Source organism: Schistocerca americana, chromosome 7 (genome assembly GCF_021461395.2).
Source record: "Schistocerca americana isolate TAMUIC-IGC-003095 chromosome 7, iqSchAmer2.1, whole genome shotgun sequence".
In the NCBI taxonomy this organism is placed as follows: domain Eukaryota; kingdom Metazoa; phylum Arthropoda; class Insecta; order Orthoptera; family Acrididae; genus Schistocerca; species Schistocerca americana.
The window spans coordinates 455,982,671-456,001,210 of NC_060125.1; the positions used below are offsets into that span (position 1 = coordinate 455,982,671).

Consider the following 18,540-nt stretch of genomic DNA (forward strand, 5'->3'; position numbering starts at 1 on the left):
CAAACAGCCGCGTCATCAGTCTCATCAGATTAGGGAAGGATGAGGAAGGAGGTCGGCCGTGCCCTTTCAGAGGAACCATCCGGACACTTGCCTGGAGCGAATTACGAGAATCACGGAAAACATAAATCAGGATGGCCGGTCGCAGGTTTCAACGGTCGTTCTCCCGAAAGCGGGTGAAGTGTGCTAACCACTACGCAACCTCGTTCGGTATACAAATAGCGCGCAAGGACAGATTTGCACCTGCTGGCGGCAACTGGAACTAATGTTCGGCCATCTTGAATCGGTTGCGCATTAAAGCATTAGCATTTCCACAAAGTTTCACTGCCATGCGATAATTACAGCCCACACTGGACACCCATGAGATCTGCACTTCATTTATAATCACCCAGTATGAACGTTTTTACTATAACTCCCTTTTCCACCATGTGCGCTGACTGTTTTGTCTTCATACATACATTTTAGAACTTTAATTACGTGCTTCAGATAACCTCTCTGAGTTATGACTTCCCATAATTTCTGCATACATTCTCGGTCAAATCCTTAAGATTTTCAAGGTTGCATTCCTGTTGTTTCTCTACTGTCTACCTAGCTCTGAAAGTGGCATGTGTACAGGACTGTCCCTTTGCAGAACCGTTTTCAAACATATTACTTATACAGCCACCGGTTGCAGATGACGTTAGTTTCAGCCGGTTGGCTTTAGAATTCCTATATATGAACGTTATATACGGCTGCTAAGAAACAGGCGTGCTTAAAACTGTAAAACCGTTTTGTTCTTGTGATAAGACGTCTGTGATGGCTCGTATCCTTTTACCTAATAAGCTTGCATAAGTATTTTATATTCTATATTCAACACACTTATTCCCCTATCCTTCCACACCTGACTTTTGCACTTTTTTCTAATATGTGCATAACTTGTTCATAAGACCAGGATCTTGGAATCTTATATTGTTTCCAACATCTATTAATTATTTTCAGAAATCTCTGATTTAGTATTGCGCCCGCATATCTCCATAACTCTGCATTTACTCCATCGTCTACCGTATCCTTCTGTTCTTCATTTCGTTCAATGCTATTTCTAATTCTTATAAAGAACGTAGCAACCAGTCGCGGAAACATAGTTTATTTATCTTTTTGCAAATCGATTTCCACTGATTTCAGTCATCATCGGTGCATTTTTCTAATCGATACATGCCATAAGTAGAAGTACTGTCATTGGCAGATGAAGTGACACACGTTAGGTCAACACTTATTCCCCTATCCTTTCACACCTGACATTTGCACTTGACCTATGATGTATCACTTCATGATAGAAATCTTCCAAGGACAGTACTTCTGCTTACTGCATGTATCGGTTAGAAAAATGCACCGATGATAACTGATATCAGCTGAAATCAATTTGCAACAAGAGAAACTATGTTTCCGTGACAGGTTGCTACATTCTTTATAATTTTATATTCCACGGTCTCCCAACACTCAAAAAATTCTAGTTCTTCTGCATTTAATTAATCTGCTTGTCCACAAATCGGCTCTTCGTCTTCTTCCCCTGTTTTCATTAAAGTATTAGACCTTAAATGTCTGTAATGTTGTACCCTTTTTCATCTTAGGACATGTTAATATTTGCTACATCTCTTTCTCCACTATCTAGATACTTAAACACCTGATGTGCCATCACCTGTCACCCATGTGTATCATCTTCAACGGTGCTAATATTTTTATTCCAAGTCTCTTGGTGAACTTCCCTTCCAATATTTTTCCGTTTATTTCGTTTAACACTATATATCTCTCTTGCATCACTCACTTGTTGTAGTGGAGCTAATTTCTTGTCTCTTATTATGTTTGGAGTTTCTTCATATCGCCACGCTAATCCTCTTTCCTTCCACTGATTTCTTTTTTTACCTCACATTTCATTGGCTGTAGTTCTTGCAGCTTGTATAGCGTTTTTCTGTTCCTCATTAATACCCTGGTTTATTTCTTGTTTTTGTAGGTAAGCATATAATCTTGTTTCGTGTAATTTTTATACTCAGTTCTTGTAATAGTTTCATTTTAAACATTTATTGTGTGTGTGTGTGTGTGTGTGTGTGTGTGTGTGTGTGTGTGTGTGTGATTTGAGGTTTTCGGGTTCGCTCTTCATGTTTTTCATTATTTTCCAACTTTTCGGGAGTCTCTGTTTAGGTATTAGCTAACACTGATACAATGATACACCACTTCCCTGTTGGCTCTTAAATCTTTCACTTGTGATGACGACTTTTTATTCATAATGACATAAGCAATTAACGATCTACGTCGTTTTCTGCACCAAATGAACTTACTTATGTCAGTATTTACAAAGAACATACTTGTTGTCAAGAGTTTGTTAAATTCTTGAAACTTTCTCAGCTTCTCCCAAAATCGTTCAATGTATCTTCACCAAATGTACCTTTAACATCTGTTATTGTGATTATACCAACCGGGCATCCAGATCTTCTATTTATGTATTTTGTTCTTCATAATCTCTTTAACTTTTCGGGGGCATATTTTCCAATTAAGATCAAGTGACTGCCGTGTATTTTCAAGATGTTGTATTCTGTCATTTACAAAAGTGTGAATTCTGTGTTATTAGCCCACTTCTTATCAAAAGTTAATGGAACTACACTAGCTGCTCTTTGTTGTTTACTAACTCTACTACGAATCAAGTTGTAGTCTCCTATATATTGTGTTCCTTAGTATTTGTTTTTTCGTTTCTGTTACAATCACTATTCTACTCTAATTCTTTAATAATCTGTATTTTCTTGTTTGGTAAACCATAAACATTTCATGCTCTCAGAAAGTCAGTTCAGGAAGCCAATGTCACGACACAAAGATACATTCTGACAGTTCTAACACCTGCATTTGGATGTGGAACTGAAAAATCTGTGTTGTAACAAAACCTATAGCTCTCCCTACGGACTCAGGAAAGAGCATGGGTGCTCCATTGTAGAGCTTCCGGTACTGCAACTGTTGAACTCCAGTATACAGGAATGGCTAATGTCATTGGAGTTCCTCCAAAATTTCCTCCCAAAGACAATGCATAAGGAAAGTGTCAAACACAGAAGCGAACAGGTAGTAAACCATCTTAGCTTGTAGATCTCATTCCACGGGACGGTCCTAATCTCTTCAGAGATATTTGAAATATGGAGTATTTGTTAAAATTTGGAGTGTTCCTGAGGCAACCGTTTCGCATCTCAATTGCCACAGATCTCCACCTAGGAGAGGGTGGAAGTGAAGTTGCTACACTGCGTTACCTGACTGGTGCAAGAGCCAAAAATAGGTCGCTGTGTTTGCAAATCACACCATTCCTCTCTGACATGCCTAGCTACTGGCCTGCAAGAAGCTGCAGTTGAAATTTATGATAGACAAAGGATTATTGCAGTCTCTGTATTCTCACCACCAAAGAAGCGATAGATAACTATGTTGCCAAAGGCCTTCCAGAATATTTCCCCCGAGTATCTATTCTACTGGAACTCGAAAGCGTACATATGTTACAGGTCTCACACTCGACTGGCAACAGGGGTCGTGTTTTAGAAAGTTTCATGATATCGCAAGAACTTTGCATCCTCTACAAAAGCAACCATACACGCACTTCAGCATCCTCGGCCAGTCACCTCTCTTTCGCTGTCCAATCCTCGCAGATTCTATTCAGTGGAAATTACTGGTGAGCTTCAGTCCAGTGGCACCAATCTGGACCTATCTGCCAGGTGGAGAAGCACCGAAGGCAAGCCACTAAGTAGGGTTATCAGCAGAGCAAACTTGACCCTGTACAGCCAGAACCTTGTTTTTAGACACCAAGGCAGCATCCCTGAACCGTTCGACAACACCACAAGTATGACCCACTATGCCATTGATACATACACGCCGAACTTCGTAGATAATCTTAGCAAGCAGATTGTGCCTTTGCCGTAAGATAAGTGTCAGTCAGGAATCTGGGTCAGGCAAGCAGCTCTGCATCGATTTAAGTAATGGGCAACAACGAAGAAGCTCGCAGCCTATCGGGTAATGAGAACCAAACTTCGACACACAATCAAGTAGAGCAAGTAGATCATAGAAAGTGTTTTTGTATTATTATTAACGTGTCCAGTTGTTTTACAGAAGTATGGCAATCCATGAAGATTATATCTAGTAAATATTGCAGTGCTGAAGTAGGAGTCTCCAAACAACTTGCAGAGACATGGTCCAGACAATGGTAGAGCATTTCGCAATGGCCACTGCAACTGACAGCCAGGTTCTAGCAATCCGCAGCGGAAGTGTGAATATAGAGAGGAATAGATTCGACCTCAAACCTAAAAATTCCTAAAATTCTTGTCAGGCATGCATGTTGTGCCCATTCACACCCGAAATCAATGCAACAGGCTACGGCTGTCGCAAACGGAAAGGAAGTTCTCTTAGAATGTTTTAATTCGGTGAGGCAGAGAGTTCAGCATCTCATCTCGTGAGTGGAAGCAATTTTGGTACATATCCCCAAACTAGGATACGACTGAACTGGTCCCAGTATCTGCAGACGCATCGCTTTAACCACAGCTGTAGAGGAAAGACCCTGGACCGAATTATCATTGGTCATCTGGTCTGGACATCAGTGATTAGGCAGTTCTTAAACCATCTTGTATAAAGTAGACATGGCTTAAAGCCAAAACTTCTGCACTTGATAATGGCATAAGGCAGAAATTGCAATAGTGGAAATGAAAAGTTTAACAGTCGCTGGCCGAAATATGATGTCTTTCAAAAAAGTTCTCAAACCGTTCTCAGAAGGCCTTCACGAGTTTTCGATCAATTGTGGAACATATGACTGCTCAACGCTGTTGCAGAGCAGGCTTTCTTACTTTGGCGGCACAGTATATCGATATTTCTCTAAATAAATAAAGCCTGGAGACACAATATTCAACAAAAACTCCATAAATAGGGCTTCCTAGCACGGCTGTATTCGCACCTTCTCATCAAAAGGTTTTTTTTTAATATTTAGACTGCTCAGTGCCATTTAATCGTTTTGAGTAAGAGTGCGGTGTTCCGTAGGCAACTGTTTTAAGTATTACACTGTATGCCATAGCCTCTACCGGTACAAATTACACAGTAAGGTGTCCTCTTGAATGATCCATATTTGTGAACGATTTTGTGTTTTCTTGTTCCTCCTCTAACCCTGTAACAACCAGTCGTGAGTACAACGCACAGTTAAGAGGCTGAAGTGGGCTACAGAAATTAGTTTTCAGTTCTTTTAGATAAGCATATATATACAGGGTGTTACAAAGAGGTACGGCCAAACTTTCAGGAAACATTCCTCACACATAAATAAAGAAAAGATGTTATGTGGACATGTGTCCGGAAACGCTTAATTTCCATGTTAGAGCTCATTTTAGTTTCGTCAGTATGTACTCTAGTTCCTCGATTCACCGTCATGATTTCATACGGGATACTCTACCTGTGCTGCTAGAACATGTGCCTTTACAAGTACGACACAACATGTGGTTCATGCACGATGGAGCTCCTGCACATTTCAGTTGAAGTGTTCGTACGCTTCTCAACAACAGATTCGGTGACCGAAGGACTGGTAGAGGTGGACCAATACCATGGCCTCCACGCTCTCCTGACATCAACCCTCTTGACTTTCATTTATGGGGGCATTTGAAAGCTCTTGCCTACGCAACGCCGGTACCAAATGTAGAGACTCTTCGTGATCGTATTGTGGACGGCTGTGATACAATACGCCATTCTCCAGGGCTGCATCAGCGCATCAGGGATTCCATGCGACGGAGGGTGGATGCATGTATCCTCCCTAACGGAGGACATTTTGAACAGTTCTTGTAACAAAGTGTTTGAAGTCACGCTGATACGTTCTGTAGCTGTGAGTTTCCATTCCATGATTAATGTGATTTGAAGAGAAGTAATAAAATGAGCTCTAACATGAAAAGTAAGAGCTTCCGGACACATGTCCACATAACATATTTTCTTTCTTTGTGTGTGAGGAATGTTTCCTGAAAGTTTGGCCGTACCTTTTTGTAACACCCTGTATATATATGTGTGTGCGTGTTTAATGGTTTTCCTCGAAATTGCTAAATTTCCTGCGTTGTAAATGAGAGATACGAATGTACATTTTCAAGACTTAATGAGGTTTCTGAGTCTCATATTTTATTCAAGACTGTCATTTTTACGCAACCTGAGGGACATGAAGGCAACAAATGAATCTCTTTAAGTGCCTTACACACAAATACCTACGTATCAAACACACACACTTAGTGATAGTTGTCCCTTCGCGACCGCCTGACGTCGTTGCGCATCTCTTCTACTGCATTCAGCGAACCCGACGCAGATGTCTACCAACTATTTATTATAAACTTGTTGATACTACTCCATACCACAGTCAACGCATAACTAACACTGCTGGAAAGAAAAATCCGAGACAAAACTGAGCAATACCAAACGCGAGATTCAGGGCAAAGATCAAGAACGAGATAACAAGTACCGAGAGTAAATGGAACACGTATTTTGTCAAACAAGACACACAGCGCAGTCCGTTGACATTCGCGTCGTTCTCGAGATATTTTCTGGGCAATGTAGGAACAAAAATAAGCCAGCGTAAGAAATCGAACAAACACAATTACTCTGAAACCTGTTTTCGAAAACAGTAAATCTATTACAACAAAATACTCAGGAAACTCCCAGACGAATCTCCGAAATTTTTGTAGGTGAAATACGTGTTTGTCCTCTATGTTGACCGGCATAACACAGGTATATTCTTACATTGCGCAAGCAGGCATTCTTTCGCACTAAAGCCCAGAGGAGGATTAAACGGATTCAGGCTAACATGGAAGCCTGGTGACAGTCTTTCCCCTGTCTCACAACTTTCGAAAATTAAATATGTAGTGTAAAGAAATGATACTAAAATGTTAAATAGCACTATAAATAGAGTGGTCTAATTTGTATCGATGAAAATACAAATAGCAAATAATTCTTTCCCTGAGTGTTGATCACTCCACCTATTTTTTGTATTGCCTGATATGTGCATACGTCGTTACGTCTTTCAGTCTAATCACTGTCTTCAACTCATTACAGGTAAAGGTGAAAACATTTGGGACCACATGTTCCACGAGCACCCGGAATACACGAACAACGGTGCTAATGGTGACGTAGCTTGTGACTCGTACCACAAGTATGCAGAAGACGTCGAGGCTCTTAAAGGTATCGGGGTAAGTCCAGCACATCTCCTTCTGAAACCTTTGGAAATGACAGCAATACGCCTTTCAGAAAAGGCGCTTTGCTATGGTGTCAGAAACGGCTACGGATGTGTTTTATACTTAATGGACATTATAAAATAAAATTTACTGAGACAGCATATATGTGACACTCAATTGCTGCTACAATTTAAAAATTTATGTCAGAGAGAAGAGGAATGGTTTCAACAGTTTCAGTGACATTACAGCGTAGCATAATATCAGCTCATAAACACAGTCTCTTTCCGTTATTTTAGCTATACGTTACTTGTTACATATAAAGTCGAAGGCTATCCTTGACTGTATCTTCCGGGTTTACGATTTAGTTTGTTAATAATATTCCATCCTCAATCACAATATTTTTATTTTATAACTACTGTCCAAAGCGTTTAGAAGCTATATCTCCATTTTCTAGAACTCTGTAGTCATAATTAACAATTCTTCTGCTTGAGTTCTTTGCCGAACAGTAACAGAACGATACAGTTGCTTCTTTGTATCAAGAAAACTGACGCAATAGTAATGAGCGAAATGATAGAGAAATGATAGAAATAAAATATTGTAAAATATTACATGCACCTTACCTCACAACATTTGTTTTCTACATCGGTGAAAAACCTTTACAGCTACATTTACATTCTGAAGGATTTAGCACTTTTTTGACAGTACTGCATGACTCAAATGGCGCAGATTTAACCTAAGTGGATATGTTGCAATATAAAATGTCGTATTATTCCTGTTTTCTTTTATAGGGCGTATCCACCATAATTTAGACCTTCCACATTGTCCTTAGCCTTTGACATTGAGATGATAAGCTGAGCTGATAACTGAAGTAGGGGCTGCCCGAATGATGTATCGTTACCACCAAAGTCTCCATTTCTGCAACATCTCTTTGTTTGTAGCCACTCCAGATAGTTAATGAATAGTTTTACTGTTGATCATCATTGTGTGGTATATCTTTGATTTTAGACCTATAGGCATCTTCTTATCCCAAAGAATACCAGTGACGTTGAGTTGCTTGTGAACAAGAAGAGCAACTAAAAATACCCAATGTATTTTTATTGCTTACATCGCTAAGCCTCCCCCCCCCCCCCCCCCAATGACCCTTGGACCATGCCGTTGGTGGGGAGGCTTGCGTGCCTAAGCGATACAGATAGCCGTACCGCAGGTGCAACCACAACGGAGGGGCATCCGTTGGGAGGCCAGAAAGTCTGGATGATTGATTGATCTCGCCTTGTAACACTAACCAAAACGGCCTTGCTGTGCTGGTACTGCGAACGGCTGAAAGCAAGGGGAAACTACGGCCGTAATTTTTCCCGAGGGCATGCAGCTTTACTGTATGGTTAAATGATGATGGCGTTCTGTTGGGTAAAATATTCCGTAGGTAAAATAGTCCCCCATTCGGATCTCCGGGCGAGGACTACTCAAGAGGACATCATTATCAGGAGAAAGAAAACTGGCGTTAGCTGATAGGAGCGTGGAATGTCAGATCACTCAATCGGGCAGGTAGGTTAGAAAATTTAAAAAGAGAAATGGATAGGTTAAAGTTAGATGTAGTGGGAATTAGTGAAGTTCGATGGCGGGAGGAACAAGACTTTTGGTCAGGCGAGTACAGGGTTATAAGTACAATATCAAATGGAGGTAATGCAGGAGTAGGTTCAATAAAGATTCAAAAAATAGGAGTGCGGGTAAGCTACTACAAACAGCATAGTGAACGCATTATTGTGGCCAAGATAATCACGAAGCCCACATCTACCAAAGTAGTGCAAGTTCATATGCCAACTAGCTCTGCAAATGACGAAGAAATTGAAGAAATGTATGACGAAATAAAAGAAAATATTCAGATAGTGAAGGGAGTCGTAAATTTAATAGTCATGGGTAACTGGAATTCGGTAGTAGGAAAAGGGAGAGAAAGAAACGTAGTAGGTGAATATGGATTGGGGGGAAGAAATGAAAGAGGAAGCCGCCTGGCAGAATTTTGCACAGAGCACAACTTAATCATAGCTAACACTTAGTTCAAGAATCATAAAAGAAGGTTGTATACATGAAAGAAGCCTGGAGATACTGACAGGTTTCAGATAGATTATATAATGGTAAGACAGAGATTTAGGAACCAGGTTTTAAATTGTAAGACATTTCCAGGGGCAGATGTGGACTCTGACCACAATCTATTGGTTATGAACTGTAGATGAAAACGGAAGAAATTGCAAAAAGGTGGCAATTTAAGGTGACGTGACCTGGATAAACTAAAAAAACCAGAAGTTTTACAGAGTTTCAAGGAGAGCATAAGGGAACAATTGACTGGAATGGGAGAAAGAAATACAGTAGAAGAAGAATGGGTAGCTTTGAGGGATGAAGTAGTGAAGGCAGCAGAGGATAAAGTAGGTAGAAAGACGACGGCTGCTAGAAATCCTTGGGTAGCAAAAGAAATATTGAACATAATTGATGAAAGGAGAAAATATAAAAATGCAATAAATGAAGCCGGCAAAAAGGAATACAAACGTCTCAAAAATGAGATCGACAGCAAGTGCAAAATGGCTAAGCAGGGATGGCTAGAGGACAAATGTAAGGATATAGAGGCTTGTCTCACCAGGGGTAAGATGTAGAGGTATATATCACTAGGGGTAAGATAGGTACTGCCTACAGCAAAACTAAAGAGACTTTTGGAGAAATGAGAACCACTTGTATGAATATCAAGAGCTCAGATGGAAACCCAGTTCTAAGCAAAGAAGGGAAAGCAGAAAGGTGGAAGGAGTATATGGAGGGTCTATACAAGGGCGATGTACTTGAGGACAATGTTATGGAAATGGAAGAGGATTTAGAAGAAGATGAAATGGGAGAACGATACTGCGTGAAGAGTTTGACAGAGCACTGAGAGACTCGAGTCGAATCAAGGCCCCAGGAGAAGACAACATTCCATTGCAACTACTGACGACCTTGGGAGAGCCAGTCCTGATAAAACTCTACCATCTGGCGAGCAAGATATATGAGACAGGCGAAATACCCGCAGAACTCAAGTAGAATATACTAATTCCAATCCCAAAGAAAGCAGGTGTTGACAGATGCGAAAATTACCGAACTATCAGTTTAATAAGTCATAGCTGCAAAATACTAACGCGAATTCCTTACAGACGAATGGAAAACTTAGTAGAAGCTGACCTCGGGGAAGATCAGTTTGGATTCCGTAGAAATATTGGAACACGTGAGGCAATACTGACCCTACGACTTATCTTAGTAGCTAGATTAAGGAAAGGCAAACCTACGTTTCTAGCATTTGTAGACTTAGAGAAAGCTTTTGACAATGTTGACTGGAATACCCTCTTTCAAATTCTGAAGGTGGCAGGGGTAAAATACATGGAGCGAAAGGCTTTTTACAAATTGTACTGCAACCAGATGGCAGTTATAAGAGTCGAGGGACACGAAAGGGAAGCTGTGGTTGGGAAGGGAGTGAGAAAGAGTTGTAGCCTCTCCCCGATGTTATTCAATCTGTATTTTGGGCAAGCCGTGAAGGAAACAAAAGAAAAATTTGGAGTAGGTATTATAATCCATGGAAAGAAATAAAAACTTTGAGGTTTGCCGATGACACTGTAATTCTGTCAGAGACAGCAAAAGACTTGGAAGAGCAGTTGAACGGAACGGATAGTGTCTTGAGAGGAGGATATAAGATGAACATCAACAAAAGCAAAACGAGGATAATGGAATGTAGTCAAATTACGTCGGGTGATGCAGAGGGAATTAGATTAGGAAATGAGACACTTAAAGTAGTAATGGAGTTTTCCTATTTGGGGAGCAAAATAACTGATGATGGTTAAAGTAGAGAGGAGATAAAATGTAGACTGGCAATGGCAAGGAAAGCGTTTCTAAAGGAGAGAAATTTGTTAACATCGAGTATAGATTTAAGTTTCAGGAAGTCGTTTCTGAAAGTATTTGTATGGAGTGTAGCCATGTATGGAAGTGAAACATGGACGATAAATAGTTTGGACAAGAAGAGAATTGAAGCTTTTGAAATGTGGTGCTACAGAAGAATGCTGAAGATTACATGGGTAGATCACGTAACTAATGAGGAGGTATTGAACAGGAAAGGGGAGAAGAGAAATTTGTGGCAAAACTTGACTAGAAGAAGGGATCGGTTGGTAGGACATGTTCTGAGGCATCAAGGGATCACCAATTTAGTATTGGAGGGCAGCGTGGAGGGTAAAAATCGTAGAGGGAGACCAAGAGATGAATACACCAAGCAGATTCAGAAGGATGTAGGTTGCAGTAGTTACTGGGAGATGAAGAAGCTTGCAGAGGATAGAGTAGCATGGAGAGCTGCATGAAGCCAGTCTCAGGACTGAAGACCATGATAACAACAACATCGCTAAGTGCGTAATTTTGAGATGTTGTGAGTGTAACTTGGGAATAACATAATACTACACTAGTTTTGCATTCAAATGGAATGAAAAAGCCTACTAAAATATGACAGTGACTGCAATGAGGTGGCAGTGGGGGAAAGGAAGTGTGACTGAACAGAGAGAGGAAGAGAAAGAGATAGAGAGAGAAATTAGGGGAGAGAAGGCAGGAGGAGTTTCTATGAGATGGAGATGAGAGGGTTTATTTTTATTTGAGACAAGAATAAGGTAACAGTATTCGCTGTATCTTGTGAGGCTGTTCTATTCGACAGTTATTACTAAATATGGAAAGAAATCTGTTATATGTGCTGTTTGTTCACTTAGTGTTAGTAAGCTGCTGAATGTGTGTTTCAGCCTCTTGTTATCAACACAAGAAGAAAATGGATGAAACTTAGCTGTTTGAGAAAGGCCTCATTCCCAGTATCAGGTAAAAGTTATACCAATGGACATTTGATCCGTAACATCATAAAAGATGCAAAATTTGGTGTAAAAGACCTCACAGAACAGGTTGTATTGACGTACAAAGTCTACGTGTCCTTAAAAAATCACTTGAGGAACCAACACATAATGAGAGAAAACTAGCCAGTATTGTAAGTTAAAAATTGAAAGGAAAATCAATAGCTCTTAAAGCTGATGAAGGCAATGCCACTATTATAGTAAAAGTAGATGGCGAAGCATAAAACAAGAAGAGTTTTTTGCCCAAAACAACATCAATGTAATTCAGAGAGATCCTGCACAGTATTTTGAGAGATAGATCAAAGAAACAATGAATAACACCAATTTCCTCTCCACAGTTCAAGAAACTAAAAACATAATGATGAAAAATCCACAAGCACTGTTTTAAGAACCCAAATCAAAGTGCCTGAAGGAGATATCTACGTTATAAACGCAGCAAATTCTAAAAAGGCCCTTATTTCCTTATAACGCACGGTCGTAAACATCAGCTATATCGAGATAACAGACTGGCAGGTACCCAGTGAAGCTGAACTAGCATTTTTTGATATTGTAAATCTGTAATGAGGTGTCCCAATAAATTGAACATTAGAGATTATTAACAAAAGCTTTAGAAATTTTACAGAAATACCAGAACAGAAATTATGGAACTTACAGACATTCTAGAGGAGGAGGAGGAAACTAGAATTTAACGTCTCGTCAACGAACGAGGTCATTAGAGATGGAGCACAAGCTCGGATTAGGGAAGGATTGGGAAGAAAATCTGGCGTGCCCTTTCAAAGGAACCATCGCAGCATTGGCCTGAAACGATTTGGGGAAATCACGGAAAATCTAAATCAGGATGGCTGGAGACGGGTTTGAACCGTCGTCCTCCAGAATGCGGATCCAGTGTGCCAACCACTGCGCCACCCCGCTCGGTACATACCTTCTAGAACTTGTGTTGAAACATAATTATGATTTTGAGCTTAACAACAAATTTTATGGTCAGCAAGATGCGTTAGCATTGGAATAAAATTTGTCTGTCTTGTGAGCAGATATTTATTTCGATCATTTTAAACACCAGATTTTTTTCAAATCATGCATTACTTAGTAAAATCATTTACTTTTACAGGCATATAGATAACATTATCAAACTTTTTTAGGCTACTAAAACTGAAGTAGGGAGATTATGTAATATCTACAGCCAATTGCATCCTATTATCAAAGTCATCAGTGATCATGAGGTAGACGAGACATAAAATGTCTTAGACCTAATAGTTTGCATAAAGAACAACAAATGGATCAAATGGCTCTGAGCACTATGGGACTTAACATCTGAGGTCATCAGTCCCCTAAAACATAGAACTACTTAAACCTAACTAACCTAAGGACATCACACACATCCATGCCCGAGGCAGGATTCGAACCTGCGACCGTATCGGTTGCGCGGTTCCAGGCTGTAGCGCCTAGAACCACTTGGCCACACCGGCCGGCAAAGAACAACAGACACACCTCGACCACCTACAGAAAATAAACTACAGATATAGCTGTCCACAACAGATCCCATTACATAAAATCTAGCACGATACAGACAGTTAATAAGAGTATGAACGTCCAAATGCGCTACTTGATTTTGGTGATGAAATTGTGTTATTCAAATAAATCGCCATGAACAATGTATACTGACCATCCACAATCGATTTCCTCCTTGATTACATGAGAAAAAAAGGAAACAAAACTGAAACTACAACTTTTTACCAAGAAGCACAACAACTATACAACATTTCAGTGTGTCTTAGATTGGAATAGACATTTATAAAATTGCCAGTTAATCCAAAATTAAAAAGTGGTATCAAAATGTGTTACTACACAAGCAGTAGAATGAAGCATGTCCTTCCTCATAGTGGCAACAAACTTGACCAACATAAACAGCTGTCCCAGTATTTATGTAAGTAGTATGGGCACATAATTTGCCATATGATGTAATGAACAGCAGTAAGTTTTACGTTTCAGTATTCATTGTACATCAGGAATGGTAACTCACCTTTAGGAGAGAAAATACATTCACCGAGGCATAAATCAAAATTTCACAATAAGCCATAGATAAACCACAGGCCTTCAAGTCAACACATTATGTGTGCTAGAAATATACAGACAACAAATTTTTGCTAGACATTCTCAATGAACAAATAGATAATGAGCATAATATATTACTTTTTGTACTCATTAATTAATGTCTCTTTAGTACAACAGCCTCAAAGATATTACGATTACAGCTGGCCGGGGTGGCCGAGCGGTTCTAGGCGCCACAGTCTGGAACCTTGCGAGCGCTACGCTCGCAGGTTCGAATCCTGTCTCGGTTATGGATGTGTGTGATGTCCTTAGGATAGTTAGGTTTAAGTAGTTCTAAGTTCTAGGGGACTGATGACCTCAGAAGTTAAGTCCCATAGAGCTCAGAGCCATTTGAACCATATTACCATTAAAAATACCATATCCCTATTTTAAATATAAATACACCCTCTTATACGAAAAACTTGGATACACTGTATAGATGCTCAACAAAAATATTAATTTAATAGTTCGTTTCGAATTGGGTATCAACTCTCTAGGTCATTGGCAGACAGCTGTTAACAGATAGTTCACACAACATCAGTGAGAGTTCATGCCTGTACAGAGACTGATCAAAGAAAACCCAAATGCTAAGTCTTAAATAACTATTAAATACATATTATTGTGGAATATCAATATTGTGTACTCAAGTTTTCGATATAGCAATGTTCTTGAAGTACAGACTCAACATTCATAAAGGCCCTCTCATCATCATCTCTTTCCAGAAACTTCTCTCCCCATCTCTCTGTCTCTGATTCTTTATCTCTCTGTTAAACCACACTTCCTCTTTCCCACAGCCGTCATATTTCAGTCACTGTCATGTTGCAGAAGGTTAATTTATTACATTGAAATGCATTACTGAAATAATATGATGTTATTACTAAGTCACAGCTTCAACAAGTATAAATTACACACTTAGAAATATGAGCACTAAACTGTAATGGATGTTTTGAGTCACTATGTCAGTTTATAAGCATTACAGATCTCGAGGTTACAACTTGAAAATGTAAATGAAAAACGGTTAACTGTCTCTCCTGTAAGTATTCTATTTCGTCAATCTATCTAAACAAAAATATTATAACATATAATACTCCATCTCATGAACATTAAATACGTAGTACTGTCATCAATATGCCATATCGTTTAAAATGTAATCATAACCGTAAAAGATATCGCCAGTGTAGAGGACGAATGTTATGTGGTAAAATGCAAGTAATGTTTCCCAGTACTTTATTTCTTTCACTTCTCTAGCTGCTTATCAGTAAGCCTGCCTCATAAGCTTTTCTTGTTACGTGAAGAACAATGGCTGGTTTATCGTCCATTGAGTCTACAGGGTTCTTTAAAATGAGTTGTAAGTCTGAAATACGCTGGATACTAATAAGAAAACAAAAATGTTGTCACTGAAGACAGAATATTATTAACAAAATATACCCCTAGTCTACGCTACTTGGTTAGTAGTTGCTTACATATCCCGTGGCTCATATTTGGAACCTCTCAGTATGATGTAGAACGAGTAAGAGTTAGATTTTAATAGAGTGGTTTGTGGAACAATAAAGTTAGTTAGTTTTTCCACAGTTCAAATTCATGATGAACGTTATCGTATGTAATATGTCAACAGAACAAGTGTACGACAATTACTTATAATGAATAAAAAATATTAATATTTACATGGGCACTTGTTGAATATCCGCAATTAACGACAAATTATTGCTGCTGAAGAATTCCTCTCTGAGACAGAACGAGCTGTCAAGAAGGAGCGTCTTTAATCTACTATTAGAGACCCTTCTGCTATCTGTCAGACAGTTTATTTCCGTGGATGGACTAACGAAGAGTTTTGTAGCTGCATATTTCATCTTTCCTGTGCCAAAGTTAGACTCCTTAAAGTGAAGGGAAACCATTTTTCCTTCTAGTATTGTGCTGGTGAATATCTCTATTATTCTCAAGGCACTGTTAGGCTGTGGTTAATATTTCCAGCTGCTTTAAGAGATATCTGCATCGACATCTACACATACAGCTATATATACACATTGTAAGCCATTGTGTGGTCCCTGGTGGAGGGTTCACTCTGAACCACTATTAGTAATTTATTTTCCCGTTGAACATTCAAGCAGAGTAAGGGCAAACCGATTACCTACTTATTCGTGAACATAAACATTTCTGTCGCAAGGAAATGAATTATTTTCGAACTGAAAATATATTCAAGAACTCTGCAGCAAATCGATGTTAATGATATTGGTCTGCAGTTTCGCGAATCGATCATTTTACCTTTCTCCTATTACACAGCAGTCATCTAAGCTTATTTCCAGCGCCATACCTACGGGATGTACCACATACAAACTTAGTTTTAATTATTTTCTTCTCCCCAATGAATACATTTTGCATAATAGAGAAGTTCCCGTAGAACGTTTTCCTATAATACATTAATGCATGAAAATACTCAAATCACTTAAAGTGAAGTATGTCATCTTCTCTGTTTTATCGCCTCTATTACCTCAGTATCAGTTACATAAGTTAAATGCGTTTGGTAACCCTTTATGACGGTAATATGTCTCATTATGATGATACGCGCTTTGCTTTATTTTAACCCCTTCAGACCCTCTGGTTACAACAGTGTATATTAACGTGTTCTGCGTATTAGCTGCAACAAAAGGAATAGTATATTTTCCCAATGGAAAACTAAAGTACCCATTTTTGAACATTCAGCCTTTTTATCATTCCCAAGTGCTGCCAGTTGTTTGGCATCACTATGAAGATAATCAGCAAGTCAATTTAGCGTGACCACCAGAATACACAGACGTGGTTGGTTCGCTATATTCCACAGTATAATTAAATATTTTTATTGTTATTTTGCATGGTAATTATTGGATGATCATTCTACTATTTACTGCAATACATAATATTTCGTAATCCGTTATTTTAGTCCATGAAATGGACCCAAGTATATTTTGGAAACGGGTGCATATTTTTGTGTAGATCTTACATCTAAAATCATTGAAGGATTTCGTAAGAGCATTACCACATAAGGGAAAATGTTCCTTCCTCCAGAAAAAATTTAGGTCTTAATGGGTTAAAATACTTCAGTCGTCTCTGGAATAAAATATTTCTTTTTTTTATGAGACGTTTTGCCATCATCATGAAGAGTTTCCACATTTTAAATTATTATGATAAACACTATTAATGTATCGCCATTAAAGTGTTCATGGTATTGTTTAATGTTCTTCTACACCTATGTGTTGCTATAGTATGCTACACAGAACTTGCACTGACACGAATATATGTACATATAGAGTTACCTAATATGACGTAACTTCTGTATTTAGAAATTTTTACTTCACTGTGGTACGGTGCCAGGTGGTCTACCGTGAGTACATCGCTTATCTTATGTGATACCATCTTTGTTGTGTCTGGATGGTTGGTATTTATCTATTGTATGTTTTACTTGTTTTAATAAGTCTGGTTGCTAATGTTTGTTTGCACATTCAATATGTGTTTCTCTTCTATGTTTGCGTTTATTATAAAGTAGTTGTCTTACTGGGCTAGGAGATACTTATTGTTACTGTAACTGGATATTTTTATGTCACTGTCTATTGTGGAAAGTTGGAGTTTTCTTGGCGACGTGTTCTGGCATACTGACTGCCTGCTGCCATATTAACAAACTCTTTTACACTCTTTATACCGTAGTTCAAATTCCGTAGTGGTCTATCCAAAGTATGCAGCATTGCAACTGTTTCATTGAAGTTGACAAATGCCACTTTTTGATATATGTCAATGTCATCCCCGTTTATAAATGTCCGAAGAAAGAAATGCAGAATAAATGACCAAATAAACATTAGCAACCAAATGTTATTTAAACTAATAAAATACGCAATAGATATGTAATAATCCCCCCACACACCACAAAAAAGATAAAATTTATGAATGTACTCACACTAGATAACCTACAACCGTACCACCGCGAAGTAACAACTTATAAAAAAATCACTCGAAAAATATAAAAATATACAGAGAGCTATAGCTCTCATTACCACCAATACAACACAAAGTATCGGTGCGTATTGCAATATAAGAACAAAGTAACGAGACGGCAGTGGGTCTACACAAAATAGAGACATAAATATAAAGTGTCTCAGTGGAAGTGCTGTGCACGAAAATCTTATATGTGTGGTAGAACGTCGAGAATGGTTTTAATTAGACTTGCATTACAGTCGCACAAAAACGGTATAAACGCATACAACTAGTAAAATACGTTATCATACTGACATCTGTATCCTCAAAGTTGGTAATTACAGTTGTCGAAAAATTATCAGAATCTAAACAGTGTAGCATGTCTACTGTTTGGTTTTGCCAGGTTAAGTGTTCATCAGCATGCATACCTAACACATTACGATTTTCTAATG

The 18,540-nt window shown here is 38.8% G+C and overlaps 1 protein-coding gene across 1 annotated transcript in view; it reads left to right on the forward strand.

Annotated features, from left to right (window-relative positions):
* The window catches only part of LOC124622243 (myrosinase 1-like), a 98,996-nt gene that overhangs the window by 7,776 nt on the left and 72,680 nt on the right, over window positions 1-18,540 (forward strand). The window contains exon 3 of the mRNA XM_047147898.1: window positions 7,057-7,190. Coding sequence (XP_047003854.1) covers window positions 7,057-7,190 — 134 coding nt within the window. The remainder of the gene's footprint in view (window positions 1-7,056; window positions 7,191-18,540) is intronic.